Source organism: Diorhabda carinulata, chromosome X (assembly GCF_026250575.1).
Source record: "Diorhabda carinulata isolate Delta chromosome X, icDioCari1.1, whole genome shotgun sequence".
Lineage (NCBI taxonomy): Eukaryota > Metazoa > Arthropoda > Insecta > Coleoptera > Chrysomelidae > Diorhabda > Diorhabda carinulata.
Genome location: NC_079472.1, coordinates 18,264,226 through 18,281,349, shown reverse-complemented (window position 1 = coordinate 18,281,349; position 17,124 = coordinate 18,264,226). Strand labels below are relative to the sequence as shown.

The following is a 17,124-nucleotide window of genomic DNA, read 5'->3' as shown; positions in this document are numbered from 1 at the left end:
GAACTTATATGGGCACATATAAAGATAAAACTTTCTATATTCTATAAAAAACTCGATCAACTCATTTTTTCACGATCAAAGTGAATTGTGGGCTAATATTTTACTGATTTATTTACTTTTTCTTGATACATTTTCCGCTTCTGCAACGTGAAAAAGCAACAAAAAGTTTACCACATAGAAATAGAAGTCGTTAACTACGAACTTGAGATCAAAAAGCGAACAATTTTATTTCATTTTTCGCTTGAGTATACTCATTTTATTGACAATTTTATATTGCTTGAATTTAAATTAATTTTATAAAGTTCTGACACTATTAACGAGACATTTTTCGCTTAAAGATCAAAAATTCTCCTAGGAACCGAAACTCTAGTAGAGTCTCAGTCATGTACAGTATATTAACATGATTTTCCATAGGGCTGTGCACGAAGTAGTCCATTTCATCACATCCGACTATTCGGGTGCAGCAGTGGCTCGCGCGGCGCATCCCCTTTCCTTTTCCTGACTGTGCGTGTGGTTGGCCCAAGATGAACAGTATGAAGTGAAAGATGAAGAAATAGTGAATATAGTAAGCGGAAGAGGAGAAGATGATGATGAAGAAGGGAATATGGTGTTAGAAGACAAGTTTCACACAGCGAAGGACGCAAAGCTCTAGAAATAGCGAGAGACTGCGAGATTTGGCGGCCTGAAAACGACAAACAGCGGGCAAACGAAAGAAAATAACTTTTTTACCAAGTCCAAGTTTGGTTTCATGGTCCTCGGCATTGTACAGTATATGAGTATTTAAGCTTCGTAAAATAAATGTCATTACTTTTCTGTTAGATGTTTTAGTTTTTTTTTTTAATTCAATTACGTCTTAATTCATTGATGTATTAGAAAAGTTTTCAATGTTTAAATAAAATTAACTGTCGTTTTTATAATTTTCCGTGTGTTATCCGACCTTGATGTGGTCGGTTTAGGTCAAATAATTGAGACTGTTTCTGTTTATATCGAAATATAGATTCCTCATTTTCAACCTCTTTTGAAATAATGAAAGTAGGTATACAAAAAAATCGAGTAAAGGTGCGCAATTATCAACATTCAACAAACGCTGCATTTGTGACGCTTGCCTGTATCGAAAAACATAAAAATTACATATATAAAATCCAGGAACATTCATCCTGACCCATTTATAACATACACGTGTTCTTAAAAAATCTTACGGAAACAGAAAAAGTTTAAACAGTATTTTCAACGTGATAATATATATTTACAAAATTCGTTCATCAACAACTTTTGAAACACCAATAAAGTTTGTGAATGACATCAAAATTTGTGGATGAATATACTGCTTAATAACATGAAGTTAATTATCTTAAATTATCATGATAAAAGCGATTTTGGAAAATATACTATGCAGTACAATCAACACATATTTTGTAAAATGAAAAAACTACACAAGAAAAAAAAAGCGCCGCAAAATATAAATATTTGGGCAGGGATGAAACTCAAAAATTATATACGACCTCCACCTTCACAAAATGCTACGTTTGGTCCGTGGTATTGCACGATATCGAAGGTAGGCACCATGAACAGATTGGAGACATTTGAGATGTGGATCTACCGAAGAATTTTGAGAGTTCCATGGACGGAAGGAAAAACCAACGAAGAAATTCTGAAGAGAATAGAAAGAAAACGTGAACTGCTGGACACAAGTAGGAAAACAGCATATCTGGGCGTGTGATACAGACCATTTGGTTCAACTCTTGATAGAAGGGAAGACAGAGAAAAGAAGAGGATCGGGAAAAAAGAAGATGTCGTGGCTCCACAAAATCAAACATTGCACAAGGAACAAGTGGAAAGACAAGATGAAATGGGCAGAAGTGATCGCAAAATGGATAGAAGAAGAAGAAGACGTCACATAACTGTACCTCTCTTCATAGAAAGTACGAGAGGAATGGAGAACAATTTTATTCACAGATGAATGAATAACTTTCATTATCCATTAGAATTATACAGTTCTAAGGAAGAAGCCTTATAAATTGTTTGAACCTTTTTTTAAAAATATCACATTAACAAAACCGTTTGAACTGACCTTCTATTATAAATCATATTATAAATTCTGGTCTGCGACTAGTAACAACCAAAATTTATTTGGTGTATGCCCCTCATTGATCAATGTTTCACCTAAATAAATTCTTTATTAGTTATTAGGTAATTTCTTATTTGTCTATTTAAAAAGACTTTCTGCAAAGCTGGAAAACCTAATTCTTTTAAAAGTTTCCATCGTGTGCTTCGACTAAGTTGAGGGTAATCCTTATCACCTCGAATTAAAGAAGAAGGCATGCACTTTCCTTCGAAGTCTGTCTTTCAAATGAGTTTCTATTCGAAATTTTGGTTTGGGGATGCTCTGGAGGAGGGACGACTAGTAAAACTTGAAGGGATTTTGAAAAAATAAGGCTATAAAAACATATCATTGGAAAATATAGTACGTTCTGGCCAGCGGAAATTTATCTTCCAGCATGACAGGATTTTAAGCATTCCTCGAAGAGACAAAAACTTTTGACCGGTAGTGTAGGTAGGAAAATGTGTCTAAGAATATGTAGAGAGATAAATGTAATAACTCGAATTGAAATAATTGAATGAACATGAAAACAGGTCAATGAGAAGTTGTGAAAATTATTGTTAATTTCTGGGTATCGAGCGAAATTCCACGAAATGATTAGTGAAAGCGATTATTTGGTTATTCGGTTTCAAGAACAACGAAAGTGTTTAGATATTCGTAAATTTTGTTTTCTCTGAAAAAAATAAAGATCAAGAAACGTGAATATCAATCATAACAGATTCCTTTGTTTAAGTATTTATTTTCGAACTGATGAAACTGTTTAAAACCAAGGAAATTATTATTCGGAAAATTCGGATATGGCATTTCTCTTAAAATATATTAGAGATAAACTATTGGATTTTTCGTAATTTCGAGAACAAATGTTAATCGAAGAAATAGAAATATGTTTTGCGATGTGAACCAAATATTTAGGAAAAAAAAATTTTTACTGGGTGCAGTAGTGGATTTACTGACAGGCTTAGGGCGACAGATTTCAAGGGGCGGCAAATTTTGTTTAATTTATTCACAAAATTAAAAAAAAATATTGTTAACCAGGAGAAGATGGGTTCTGAATTTTTTAATGAAAGAATAGTTATTTGTATACTTAAACATTTTTAACATACAGGTTGCGACCGAGGCAAGATAATCTTGAGGTCGTCAAAAAGTTTCGTGGCCATGGCATACACACTATTTTTCGAGCAATCGTTTAAACTATTAAACTAAGTATATAATTGTAAATAAATATATTATTGCTCTAAAATCAGCAGCAGTTCAATTTATTTAACAATGTCACTTTGTGCTATGGAAATGATATGTTTCAATATATACAAAATATTTTGACAGTTCTTGACAAAACGCAAAATGTCCGATACTGATAGCGATATTTCAGTACCTTCCACTCCTCCTGAACTCAAAAGTGTTGTAAATTCGGAGCTTTCCGTTTTAATACCCGAAAACGGCAGTACTAAAAATGTTTTTAAAGATTGGTGTGACAAACAGAATGTTAAGACGATGTCTGAAAACATTTTATTGGCTTATTTGATGCATGTATCAAATGTTGTAAAAAGTTTATGGTGCATTTATTCCATGTTGAAGTGCATGCTGAACATACGGGACAATATATACATCAAGCAGTTTTCAAAATTAGTACCATTTCTGAAAAGAAAAGCAGTAGCATCGAGCAAAAAAGTTTTTCTGCGCCCATGTCTGTAAACGTCAAAAATCGCACTGTCAACATTCCTTGTAAATGACATTTAACAATAACATGCACGTAATGAGATTTCATAACATACACGTGCGTTTTCATATTTTTATTTACGCAAGACATTATTTGGTCTATTTATACAAATTTACTCAATTAAAAAACATAAGAACTTTTAGTATTAGCGAGATATATTTAGTATTGAAAGAGTGATGCCCCTAAATGTAGGCAGCACATTATGCAATTTCTTTAAAAATAGGACACGTTTTCTTAAGTAGCATGCATGAATAGGCATAGAAAAAGTATAGTACGTTATACGAGTTGTTTGCTGCGCGGCTTCGGGTATGAAAATTTTTCACTTCGTGCGTAATGGGTTACTTCCAACTCCAAGAAGCTAATGATGAGAAATACTTATCATTGAAGGTAGTGAAGTGTTAAGAGATGTCATTTACAATTTTCCTATTTATTGTACTGATTTTTGTAGGTAATTTTGATAATGGGAATATCTGGTACCTTACAACGAGATGAGTTAGTAAAAATGGTCATTGAAGATATTCAGGAAGAGAATGTTGTATTAATAGCAACCGTTTCTGATAATAAGACGAATAAGAAGCGTGTTTTCACTATTACTAATATTCATTTCATTAAAATTTATCCTAAATATGCAGCTCCTCGACCAAATCCTGAAACACACAGGTCACTGTTTTCGAAGAAGTTCTGCCACGCTGCTTGCCAATACTGGGGCTGATATGTCAATTCTTACACGTCACGATGGATGGAACTCCACGACAGTAGCGGAAGGACCAGTACTGGGACTGATATGACAATTCTTAAACGTCACGGTGGATGGAAGTCCACGACAGTAGCGGAAGGACCAGTACTGGGGCTGATATGACAATTCTGGTTTAAATGTAGGCAATAACCATTATTCAGAAACACAGTTCTAGTTGCTTCAAATTCTGGAGTAAATATAATAACACAAACTGTACAATTAATGTTAATATTCATCCTAAATAATATAAATACTTATGTATTTGTTGGTATTCAATAAAAATTAATCCTTGTCTTTGTAGTATTTTAGAAATGTCAAATTTGGAAGTGACGTTTGGATTAATATTTCGCGGACTGTGCTGAGAACGAGAAATACTGACTGACTAAAAATTGTGTTTTTGAACAATTATTTGAAGTTAAAAAACAACGATCTCACAAGAAACGTTATTTCTCCAATAATAAATTTGAAATTTCATTGAGCGTGACGTCATGCGCGTGGCGTGTCAAATTTGGACCGACAAATCAACATGCCGGTGTTTATGTATCGTGTTTTATGATGTATTTGAATTTGTATATTGAAAACATACACAAAAAAAAGTTTTTCATATTAAAAAACCGTCTTATATTCCCTTAGATTTAATTATTATTGTACTATCCTCGAAAAACTGTCACCTGGACTTCGGAAATACGACTTTTTAGAAACAATGCGACGTTGTCACGTTGTATACATAATGGTGTAACTAAAAATGACTTCAAAATATCATTGAACAATTATAAGAGCACGTGCTAATGCAAAAACGTGATAATACCACGTTTTTAACATATAATAATTAATGATACAATCCGCAATTACGTGCAGATAAATTTCTACGTAACTAGAAATATCAAATTATTAAGTGACAACAAGAAATAGGTCATGGCGACTATTAGATTGTTAAACAAACAAAACGGGTTGTCATTTTGAATTATAGGGAATATTGTTATCTTATCAATATTCTCCGATTGAATTCAATACAAATAAATTCGAGAAGACACAAGAATAATTGGTCTAGAGAGGAAAGCATTGATTTATCTTAAATTGTTTTTCGAAAAAATGAGTGTTGATGACATTTACATAATTCTAACAGATATAGATATCTTGGGAAAATATAAAACTAGAAAAATGTTCGTCAAACAATTAAAGAAAACGAGGAAAAGTTACGTGAATATTATCCAATAAGTACTACGATAATAAAATCCATGACTTTCTATTTACATATGAAAAGCTATCTTCAAGGTGTGACCCGCGATTGCTTGGTACCGATGAAAAGCTTACTTACCTTAAAAGTTCAAGTTCATACGAAGCGCAGAGGAAATTAAAAACTCTTATAAGTACTAAAAACACTTAGAAAAGATAAAACGTTCAATATAAATCAAAAAAATAAAAATGGTGGAAGGAAATACTCAATGTAGAAGAAGAAGATGTACTAGGACTAAAAAATGAGCAACTGATACAAAGAGAAGTTATTAAGCAAGCCCCACAGAAACTAAGAAGAGGGAAAGCAGTAAAACATCGGAAATGCACAAAATTTGGGAGAAAGGGGTCTACAAATGCTAATGAATTTGTGATTGTGATAATTATAGAGTTATAACATTGCTAAGCGTGGTACTAAAAGTTCACGAGAGTATTTGAAATAACACAAAACATAGAAAACTACTTAGAGGAATTGTAAAGCGGTTTTAACAATACACATTTGAAACATCTAATAGAGAAAGAGCTGAAAATAAAACAAAAAGTATACTTTGGTTTTATAGATATCAAGAAAGCATTTGGCAGCGTCCGAAAAAAATTAAAGGTCCAAATGTTCTGAAACTAAGAGCTTCAATAAGGTTTGAGAAGAAATTGGGCGACTTCAGATCGAGATGCCCACTTTATGGTATCTACAAGTGCGAGAAATCGGAGTTGGACTGGTGTTCAGCTGCAATGGGGGATGAGAGTATGCCGAAGACAAGTAGAACGATTCGCAAGACTGTGTCTCACAATATATGTCCGTATTAGTTTTCCAATACCTTAAGGAGGTTTGAATTATTGTTATAGAGTAGTCAGAATGGAGTCCTGACTTTAATTCCATTAAATTTAAATGGAAAGGGTTTAAGAGAAAAGTCAGATCCAGAAGTGAACCTTCCAGGTATCAAAGGTAGATATTAAAAGAGAAAAGTTCCTGAATGAAGAGCTGCTTGTAATCTTTCGACGACTATGTAAAAGTTTACAACAAAAATAATGACAAATCCGAAGATTTCACGACTAAAGAAGGATTAAGACAGGTGCGGGAGTCCGGCGCTTTTCATAATGATAAAGGATGATCTACCTATTGAAATAAGTGAGACAGAGACAAGTAGGACACACACACCCAAATTATTGAAATCAAATTTAGATTATTATTATTTAAATTATATAATTATCATATTTTTGTTCTTAATATAATGCTTTTCAACGTTATTCGTGGGGTGAATTAATAAACACTGTCTCTTACGTTATTAATATTATAAAGTAACTAAATTCGTCACACAAACTCCTCGTATATGTCCCAAAAGAATTCTATAAACTTCTAGAAAATAAAGAACCAAAACAAATATTTAAATTGACCTTCCTAGAAATCATTCAAAAGAAACATTGTAAATAAACCGCTTGTTACAATAAAAATTTATATAAATAACAAACATCAATACCAAGAGTTTTAGAATTCTTCGTATTTCAATCGTACATCAAAGGTTGCCGCCTTCGCTGAATTTTAGAATCTCGTAGTAGCATGACAGAGCCGGCTTAAGGACCCATTCCGCGAACTTGTTCGTAATATTAATTCGTTTGAGACCTTTGCATCACTGCAGTGTTTATGCACTAGCCGTCTCTGTTTAAATTAACGTTGTTTTTGAATAATATGGGAGAAGAATGTTATATAGGGGAAATATTGTATGTAATAATAATACCCGGAGAAGGAGTTATACATTCGATTAAAAATGCCGTAAATCAAATTTGCCAATTGCAAAAACATCCGATGCAACGATTTCCCCGACTACGATGTTTTCAAGTTGTAATAAATAAACAGGATGTTGAATGCTACCTGCAAAAACAATTTAGACAAGTAAATAATAATAAAAATATGTTTTTTTATCTGGTCAAAACCCTATTTTGATTGATTGGTTATCGAAAATAAAATCATCGGAAAAATACGAGGATATCTGTTAAAAATCAAATATTAGTGCCTAAACATAAATATATCGAGTATTTTTAGCAAAAAACCAATCTCTTCCACTGTCTCAATATATTAGATATGAATTGAGAAGGCAAGGGATTGAAACTAGCGGTATTTTTTTCATTTTTCCACAAAAGTTCGATGTCCGCCATTTCACTGTATATACATTTTAATGCTTTTATCAATCAGTTATCGATCAGTTTCGCCATTTAATTTATAGAAACGGAATAAATTGTATTTTTATAAAAATAATTATTAAAATTAACAAAGTAAAAATTGCAAACATAGACACATATAATCTACTAAATAAAAATAAGTCGGGTTTTCCTTCCCGACGCTATAACTCCAGAACGCACGAACCGATTTCCACGGTTTTGCATTCGTTGGATAGGTCTCGGGCTCCGTGAGGTTTATAGCAGAGAAAATTCAAGAAAAAGTCGGGTTTTCCTTCCTGACGCTATAACTCCAGAACGCACGAACCGATTTCCACGGTTTTGCATTCGTTGGAAAGGTCTCGGGCTCCGTGAGGTTTATATCAAAGAAAATTCAAGAAAAAGTCGGGTTTTCCTTCCTGACGCTATAACTCCAGAACGCACGAACCGATTTCCACGGTTTTGCATTCGTTGGAAAGGTCTCGGGCTCCGTGAGGTTTATATCAAAGAAAATTCAAGAAAAAGTCGGGTTTTCCTTCCTGACGCTATAACTCCAGAACGCACGAACCGATTTCCACGGTTTTGCATTCGTTGGAAAGGTCTCGGGCTCCGTGAGGTTTATATCAAAGAAAATTCAAGAAAAATTTCAACAGAAAAGCGGGAAAATCTTTTTTCACATACAGGGCCATCTCTGATACATAGCATGTACTACAAACCAATATTTTAAGTCGATCAAGATGTGACATAGCTTTGGCGTTAGCAACATCTGGAATTATGGCGGCTCTTCTAGATGGCGGTCGTACTGCACATTCTGCGCTTAAGTTGCCACTCAATTTAAACACAATTGATACTCCAACATGCAATATTTCCCGATACAGAGCAATGGGAAAATTGTTGATGCAATGCAAGCTCATTGTTTGGGATGAGTGCACAATGGCACATAAGAATCACTTGAAGCACTTAACTTCACACTGAACGATCTTCGGCGAAATAACAACATCTTTGGCGGCTTGATGATATTGTTGGCAGGCGATTTCAGGCAGACGTTGCCAGTAATTCCCCGTGGAACGCCTACAGATGAATTGAATGCTTGCCTGAAGGCATCACCTTTATGGAATAACGTAAAAACATTATCGCTAACCACTAATATGAGAGTTCAACTTTAAAATGATCAAAGTGCTGCACAATTTTCCAAACAATTGTTAGCTGTTGGAAATGGAAAAGTCCCAGTTGATGCGACATCTGGATTAATTACTCTTACCAACGACTTTTGCCGATTTGTAGACTCTCAATTAGCTCTTGTTGAAAATGTTTTCCCAAACATTAGTGAGAATTATCAGAATTATGCTTGGTTAAGTCAACGAGCAATTCTTGCCGCAAAGAATAATGATGTACACGCACTGAATTACACCATCCAATCAAAAATTGCTGGCGATTTGGTGACATACAAATCCGTTGATTCCATAACAATTCCCAATGATGTAGTAAATTATCCAACGGAGTTTTTGAACTCTCTGGAGTTACCAGGATTTCCACCACATAACTTGCAACTCAAAGTTGGTACAGTTATTACGATATTGCGTAATTTGAATCCACCGCGACTTTGCAACGGTACTTGACTTTCGGTAAAAAGACTTATGTCGAATTTGATTGAGGCAACCATTATTAACGGAAAGTACGCAGGTGAAAATTTATGTATTCCTCGAATACCAATGATTCCGACTGATCTTCCGTTTGAATTCAAACGATTGCAATTTCCAGTTCGCCTTGCGTTCGCAATGACAATTAACAAGTCGCAAGGCCAATCGCTTAGTGTTTACGGGATAAATTTAGAAAATCATTGTTTTTCACATGGGCAGTTATACGTTGCGTGTTCACGAGTTGGGAAACCATCCGCTTTGTTTGTGTTAACGTCAGACCAAAAAACAAAAAATGTGGTTTACCAAAGAGCACTTCAATGAAACAGATAATTTGCGGACACGTATAACGTTTCGATTCAGTTCTAGGAGGAACGGCTTGGCCGGTTCAGGTTTCTGCGGGGGATACCCCATAATAAGCGGTAATCGCTGTGATGGAATCCGGACGCGCGATACACAATCGACTCACAGGAACGTAGAGCTGCCATATAAGCTATAACAGCCGAAAACTGTAGACTAGTCCTGGAGTTTAAGAGAGTCCTTCAAAATCTGGTGAGTGATAACTGCTCCATTTCTTTTGGGTGCCCGATCACTCGGGCAACAAAGGCAACGAGGAAGTGAACTCATTCGCCAGACTGGGATCAGCGAACCCACCAATGGGTGCAGAACCCATCATTGGTGGGGCCAAAAGCGCTGTCATCACGTCTCTCAACAGCCTTCTCTCTAGGCGAGCACACCTACGAACTATGAATATAAATATAAGTTGATAATTTATTCAAAAGTTCCATTTTTTGGTTGAAGTGTGATTAATTCTTATCTATCTTTTTAGATGCATTTAAAATAAAGTAGTACTAAGGTAATCTTAAAACAGTATGACCATTCTTCTTGGCCATTTCGTCTGCAGTATATTCTTCGGCGATTATTTTTGTTTCTAAAACCTCTACGAGCTGCTTCTTTGTATGAATCTTGTTCAAGTAGAAACTCCTAAATGTCTGCTTTGGAAAAAAATTTGTTGGAATTTGTCTTGTTGATACGAGGCGTTATCCAACACAGTTACGCTCTAAAGGGCGGTACTGGTGGTAATCTATAGAGCTATATTTAAATGATACTTTGGACCTCAGTAGAAACGCCTCGTCACTCAGAATAATAGAGCAGCGATACGAGATCAAATTTTGTGTTAAGCTTGGTAAAACGGAAAAAGACAATCACGACGTGATTGAGGAGGCCTACAGTGATAGTGCTATGGTTAGATCGAGCTCAATCTGTACCGATAAGGTAGAAAAATAATGGAAAATAACGACTGCTTTCGATACCATTCTCTAGTTTATGAACTGAGTATTCCTAAAACTCAAGTTTTTAGATCATGACAGAATACTTAGTCATGAGGAAATCGTGCGCGAAGTTGTTGCCGTGAGTGTTTTCAGAGGAGCAAAAGGCCAACAAGAAAGCAATCTGCTAGGATCTTCTTGGCTCTATCAGACTTTTTTTATACCAAAGAATAAAATCCACGCTCCAATAGTTCTTGTACGCGTTTGAAAACTGTTGACAGCATTGTGTACATGCTGAAGGGTGCTAAGGAAGCCTAGGAAAACAGTCTGTCGATACAGATGTGACTTGGATGCTGACAAAATCCATTACCATCCCAGTCAAGATCGGAAACTGAGAGACGTCGTCTGAGAAGCCTGACATAGTTCGAATTTCTCAGAACCAAAATGTTTCACCATGCTGTAACCAAACGTGGAGGAGGAATACCATATCTGAACCTGCCAAAAAGTGGAAAACCAAGAATTTTACCCGAGAAAGATAAAAAGAACAAAAGACAGAGTCGGAGTTTGACAAAAATTCTCCAAACTAAATAGCATGGATACAAAGATGTTATCGTCCACTAAGGACTTCACAATTAATTCGGAAAAAATTTCGCTAAAAAGTTCTGGTCTGGTGTGCAATTTCATGATATAGAGGACAAGCACCTAGAGCAAATAAGGTCGCAGGATGTCTTCAGAACGTAGTATGGTGGAACAAACACCTGAGACAAGAAACAAAGATATTAACAACTACAATAACCCATACATCAAAAAGGAAACAATTCTTGGAGAGACCACAGAAATAAAAATGCTGAGGCGTATCCAGGGAAAATTCTACTGACTGAGAACGAAGCAAAAACATCAGATGATCATGTAACGTAGATAAAATTAATGAATGGTTATCATAGTGTAAGAAACGATGTTACCAACATATAAGTTGAATAAGGATAGACTGGTAGATCTAGCAAGGGATGAATCTCTAATTGGAACACGGAGTAGACGTCCACCATGAGAGAGGTGGAGGGATACCCTGTTTTTTAACTGCTTTTCAGGGAAAATTCAGCTCAGAAAACTCTAGGAGTCACAATTACATACTTTCAAGAAAGGAACCACAAGTTCATCTACAGATACGTGCAAATCATCAAGGATTGCCAGAACACCGGCCTAAAATACTACTATGTATAGTCAGGATGAGGAAAGATAAAGAAGAAAGAACAGGTGATGACCTATTATCGAAGAAAGAAGAAAAGTTTAGTTTTGCCTTATATATACTATACAATCACATGTTTTCAATAGCAACCCAATGGAAGTGCTAAGTTTTTAGGTATTTACATTGACGAGTTTCTTAAATGGACTGTACACATGGATAAGATAAAATATATAAACGTGTACTGTTAGTAAACTAATATTAATTAAAATTCTGTTTGTTTTTAAAGTAATTCGTTTCGGATTTGTAATTTGCTCTGCATGGACGGGAAATGGAACATTATTACACGTGGAGAGCGATACGTTTTATTAATCCAAGACAAGATCTCGGTCAAAGGAATCCTTGTAAGAAGAAACATGTCTTGATTAGACTATCTTAAATAATGGATTTATTTACCGAGAACTGGATTGCGATCGACAGGGAGCCTCTAATAACTGATTTTTGCTATAAAACGTTTCGGAAAATCTACTATGAATTATACATAGGTGACGCAATATATTTTTTGATACAAAAAGCTTTTTGAACAAATAATTTTATTGTTTAAAGTAATGGAGACTTGCGTCAAAGCACTTTTGTAAGTAAAACTTCAATAATTTCAACAAATTTTTCTTTAGATTAAAAAATAACCACAAATGGTCAAATCAGGTCAAATAGGCTGGATGTTTAACCATTAATAATTTGACATGTTTAGAGGTTATTTATTCTAAAAAAGAAAAAGCAAGTTGTATAAACAACATTATAGGTTTTGTTTATCGAATCACTAGCAATAACAAAACATAAATTTTGTTTTTATCGTTTGACATTTGGATATAACCTCAGTTTTCCGAACATTGTCAGAGCGCGTGTTTGACTTAATTTTACGAAAAGAAATAGATATGGAAAAGGTGAATTTTTCGAGCTAGAAAAGATGTTTTATTGTTTACCATAGGCTTTAGCTGTCATAGATTTCCACTTTCTAATCGATTTCGCCCATTTTCTATAGCAATAGTTTCGAAACCATATATGGATTAGTATGCATTCTTCTTCTTTTTTTCCTTATATATATATTTGGTTTCGTATACAACCATAATTATGCAAGAGGATAAGGATTTGTTTCAATTTTTTTATCTCCTGTATGCTAAGATCTTGTTTTTCTTTATTGGTGGTAGAATGGACGCTGACACCGAGATTCCTACATCCTCCATACCATTTAGATACCCTGTTATTGTACCCGAAACCGACGATGAATTTTTAAATGAAGACGACGTACCTTTGGCAAATTTACCCTCAACATCAAAGAAAAACAGTCGTAATAAATAATCTACCGTCAGAATGAACTGGTCAAATGAACATCTACTTCCTTATGATCCAGATCGTTCCTTCTTGTATTTATTTATTGATTGCGTTACCTTGGAGCTTACCATTCTTTCGCTTCATTTTATTTAACCATCGTTTGAACCCGATCTCAAAAAATGTGTGCTCTAGCGTTACCTTGGAGTACACCATCATTATAGTAGATAACACTTCCACGGCGGCGTTTCAAAACGATCCGCCTATGTCGTGATCCAAGATATCGGCTTTTATAAAGTAAAATAAAGTTGAGTTTTCTGTGAATCGTCCTCGTATATGAGATGTGTGAAAGTGAATGTGAATTTTAAATTATGGTTCTACAATTTACATAAAAAAATGTTTTTTTTTCGTTGCTTTCGGTAGAAAACGAGGTGAAGAAGTTAAATCGATACAAATAAATTTAGCAAGTTGTTGATAAATAAGATTGACTCAGTGTGATAAATACCACCTTGAATCTCTAATAAATTTTTGTGTTTGTATGATATTATTGAAAAAATTAAGTGTTACGAGTATAAATCCGTTATTGCAAAATTATAAGTAGGCTAAGAGAGTGACACGACAAATTACTATAGCTTGTTGACATTTTCGTTGAGCAATGTTTATTTAACCATACACGTTGCCACGTTGTGAAAAAACCACGGGAATGTATTTCTGAGATTTCAATATAAAATACCCACTTTTGTGATTCTAATTTAATAAACGTTCAACAACTAAAGGCTTTTCAATACAAGAGAGTATTAAAACCTACTTACAAATCCAAAGTTTAGTACGAGTTATTTTAAACATTATTACAGAATATTATAAAAATTTCCTCAAATCTTCATATAATATAATATAAGTTTTCGGATTTTTATTGGTTTTTTATAACCATAAGATGTACAGTGCAATAGAAAAAGTTTTGGAACTGTCAAAAGCCCTGTGTATTAGAGATTAGATGCCCCAACTCGTAATTTTAATACCCGCCATAAAATTTTGAATTATGTTACAACTCGCGATCGTGGTTGTCATGAAGATTAGACAACTCGTGACGGAGGATTATGCAGCTCAAAATTTTAATTATAAAATGAACCTAACCTAACCTAAACTAACCTAATTATTTTTTGGGGTGAGAAAAAAATCTTCACGACGACGTACGGAATAGTTTCTAGCTGCGGATTCCCCCTGGAGTATTGCGTCTCTTTCTGGATAAGCCTGAAGGAATAGACAACTCGTCACGGACGATTATCCATATCAGGATTTTAATTATTGAATAAACCTAACCTAACCTAACCTTACCAAAACCAACCCAGCCCAAACTAACCTAACCTAAACTAACCTAATTATTTTTTGGGGTGAGAAAAAAATCTTCACGACGACGTACGGAATAGTTTCTAGCTGCGGATTCCCCCTGGAGTATTGCGTCTCTTTCTGGATAAGCCTGAAGGAATAGACAACTCGTCACGGACGATTATCCATATCAGGATTTTAATTATTAAATAAACCTAACCTAACCTAACCTTACCAAAACCAACCCAGCCCAAACTAACCTAACCTAAACTAACCTAATTATTTTTTGGGACAGGGAAAAATCTTCATGAATACGTAGGGAAGTAGTTTCTAGCTGCGGATTCCCCCTGGAGTGTTGCGTCTCTTTCTGGATAAGTCTGAAGGAATAGATAACTTGTCACGGAAGATTATGCATCTCAAGATTTTAATTATTAAATGAACCTAACCTAACCTAACCTAAGTTTTTTTTTGGTTTGGGGAGGAATCTTCATGAAGATTTAGGAAAGTTTTCAAAGCCCAAAGTTTATGGTTGATCGAAACTTCATTCGCTATAAGTATATTGCTATTTTTTTTGTATTGTATAATTGCTTTATTTTTTTCCTTTTTTATTTATTTATTCATGAATTATTTTTGTTTTTTATTATTATTTCTATTATTTTTTCTCTTATTTTTCTCATTATTTCTGTCATCCGCCTCTTTGCTTCTCATAATATCATGTCGCTCATATATCTGTAATCATCCTTATAGGACAACATAGTTTGGATTATGGTGTCTGGCTCAATCAACCTAACCTAACCTAAACTAATCTAACATCACCTAACCTTACCTAACCTAACATAGCATAACATAACCTAACCTAATCCAACATTACCTAACCTAATCTAACCTAACCGAGTTGTGGATGTTGTGAATAATGTGGTGCCTGAACACATGCAAAGGAAGTTAATCATACGAATAAAGAAGAAGAGGAAATGTGTTTGCAATAGTTATTATTTCATACGAAAATACTCGAGGTATTATTTGAACTATTTAATGAAAGCAGTGATACGCCTATGGATTTATTCATAAACATAGATGATAGTAAAATGTCATTACACCAATCAAACAAAATTCCAATACAAAAGGTGCCCACTAATAAATTTTGCCGAAGGGTCAGAAAGCTGCTAGTACGGCACTGCTCGTCGGCTTTTTATTTATCAATTAAAAATTTAGAAAAACCAAAAATATTGAATTTTAAATAAAATTTCAATTTGTATAAAAAAAATTTTAATTCTTTTAAATTGTATTCAAATAAGTTTTTTATTGCTAATATTTGTTAATGTCAATCACAATCTACGTCTCTGTATATTAAATTGTTATAACATATTCGTACAATGAAACATCTTTGACACGGTTAACCGGTTAAAAAATTTCATTGTAAAACGACAAATAAATATTGATCTTGAACCAAATATCAAATATCAAATCAAATATCACCTTTCCGCATTGATTTTGCATTCCAGTCAAGGTCCTCAACCTATTTCCCATGCTCTGTTTATATTTAAGGTAATAATAAAATTCGATATTCGATTTGAATTTATTCGAGTTCATTAACTCAGTTTGTAATAAGAAATTACAGAATTGTCGAAGTCTTGTAATTTCATCGACAATTATACACGTGTCTTTAATACCACGTTAATATTAAAGAAAAAAACTACGTGGTTGCCTTTCCTTTCATTGGTTAAAACGATAATGCCACGTGTACACGTATAATCATACTATTTTTCATATTTATGCGACAACAATCGATGAGGTCCATTGGTTTAATTGCTATACTCTTATTTAAATAACTAATAACGAATTCTCACTGTAAAAATTTTATATATTTATAAAACTCATTCGAATTCCGAATTCCGAAAAGTCGGAAATTATCAGTAAATAATTCTAATTGGGGGTGAAGAAAATGCAGTTTAAAGGCCGCTTGACATGATGCAATATTTCTTGATCAAAAGCTCAGATGAAGTTCAGCCGATTGTTTCATGCAAGATCTCGCAATATTATCGGTTCGGTGCCATTTTCATTTATTTATTTTAAAGATTTCTTAGTTATCTTATATTTTATTATCCTCAGGATTTTTTCAAATGACCCACCATCGCCTGTTCTTTTATGTCCATCAGACACCAAAAGAAAGGTATCAGCAGTTATAATTACTTCCAGTAATGCACTGACCACTTGAGGTTAGGAAAGTTTTTACTTTTGGAATTTTAATTAATGACAATTACAATTATAATGAAATGGTAAGGGATTTGCGTAATGTCAAATTAAGGCCGCTGGACATAATGCAATTCAACGTTCAAGAAATTGCATGCAAGTCTCTGTAAACAGTAAAAATAAACAAATTCCTAACCTCAAATTTTATCTAATATTTTGTACCTAATTTAACAATGAAAATAACAAAGTTTTA

At 34.1% G+C, this 17,124-nt stretch overlaps 1 protein-coding gene across 1 annotated transcript; it reads left to right on the top strand.

Annotated features, from left to right (window-relative positions):
• The first annotated feature begins 3,442 nt into the window (after positions 1 to 3,442).
• On the top strand, positions 3,443 to 9,557 carry LOC130902344 (uncharacterized). The gene is made up of 3 exons (XM_057814421.1): positions 3,443 to 3,640; positions 6,631 to 6,730; positions 9,223 to 9,557. The coding sequence occupies exons 1-3, from the start codon at positions 3,443 to 3,445 to the stop codon at positions 9,555 to 9,557; spliced, it is 633 nt and encodes a 210-aa protein (XP_057670404.1).
• Positions 9,558 to 17,124: the final 7,567 nt, after the last annotated feature.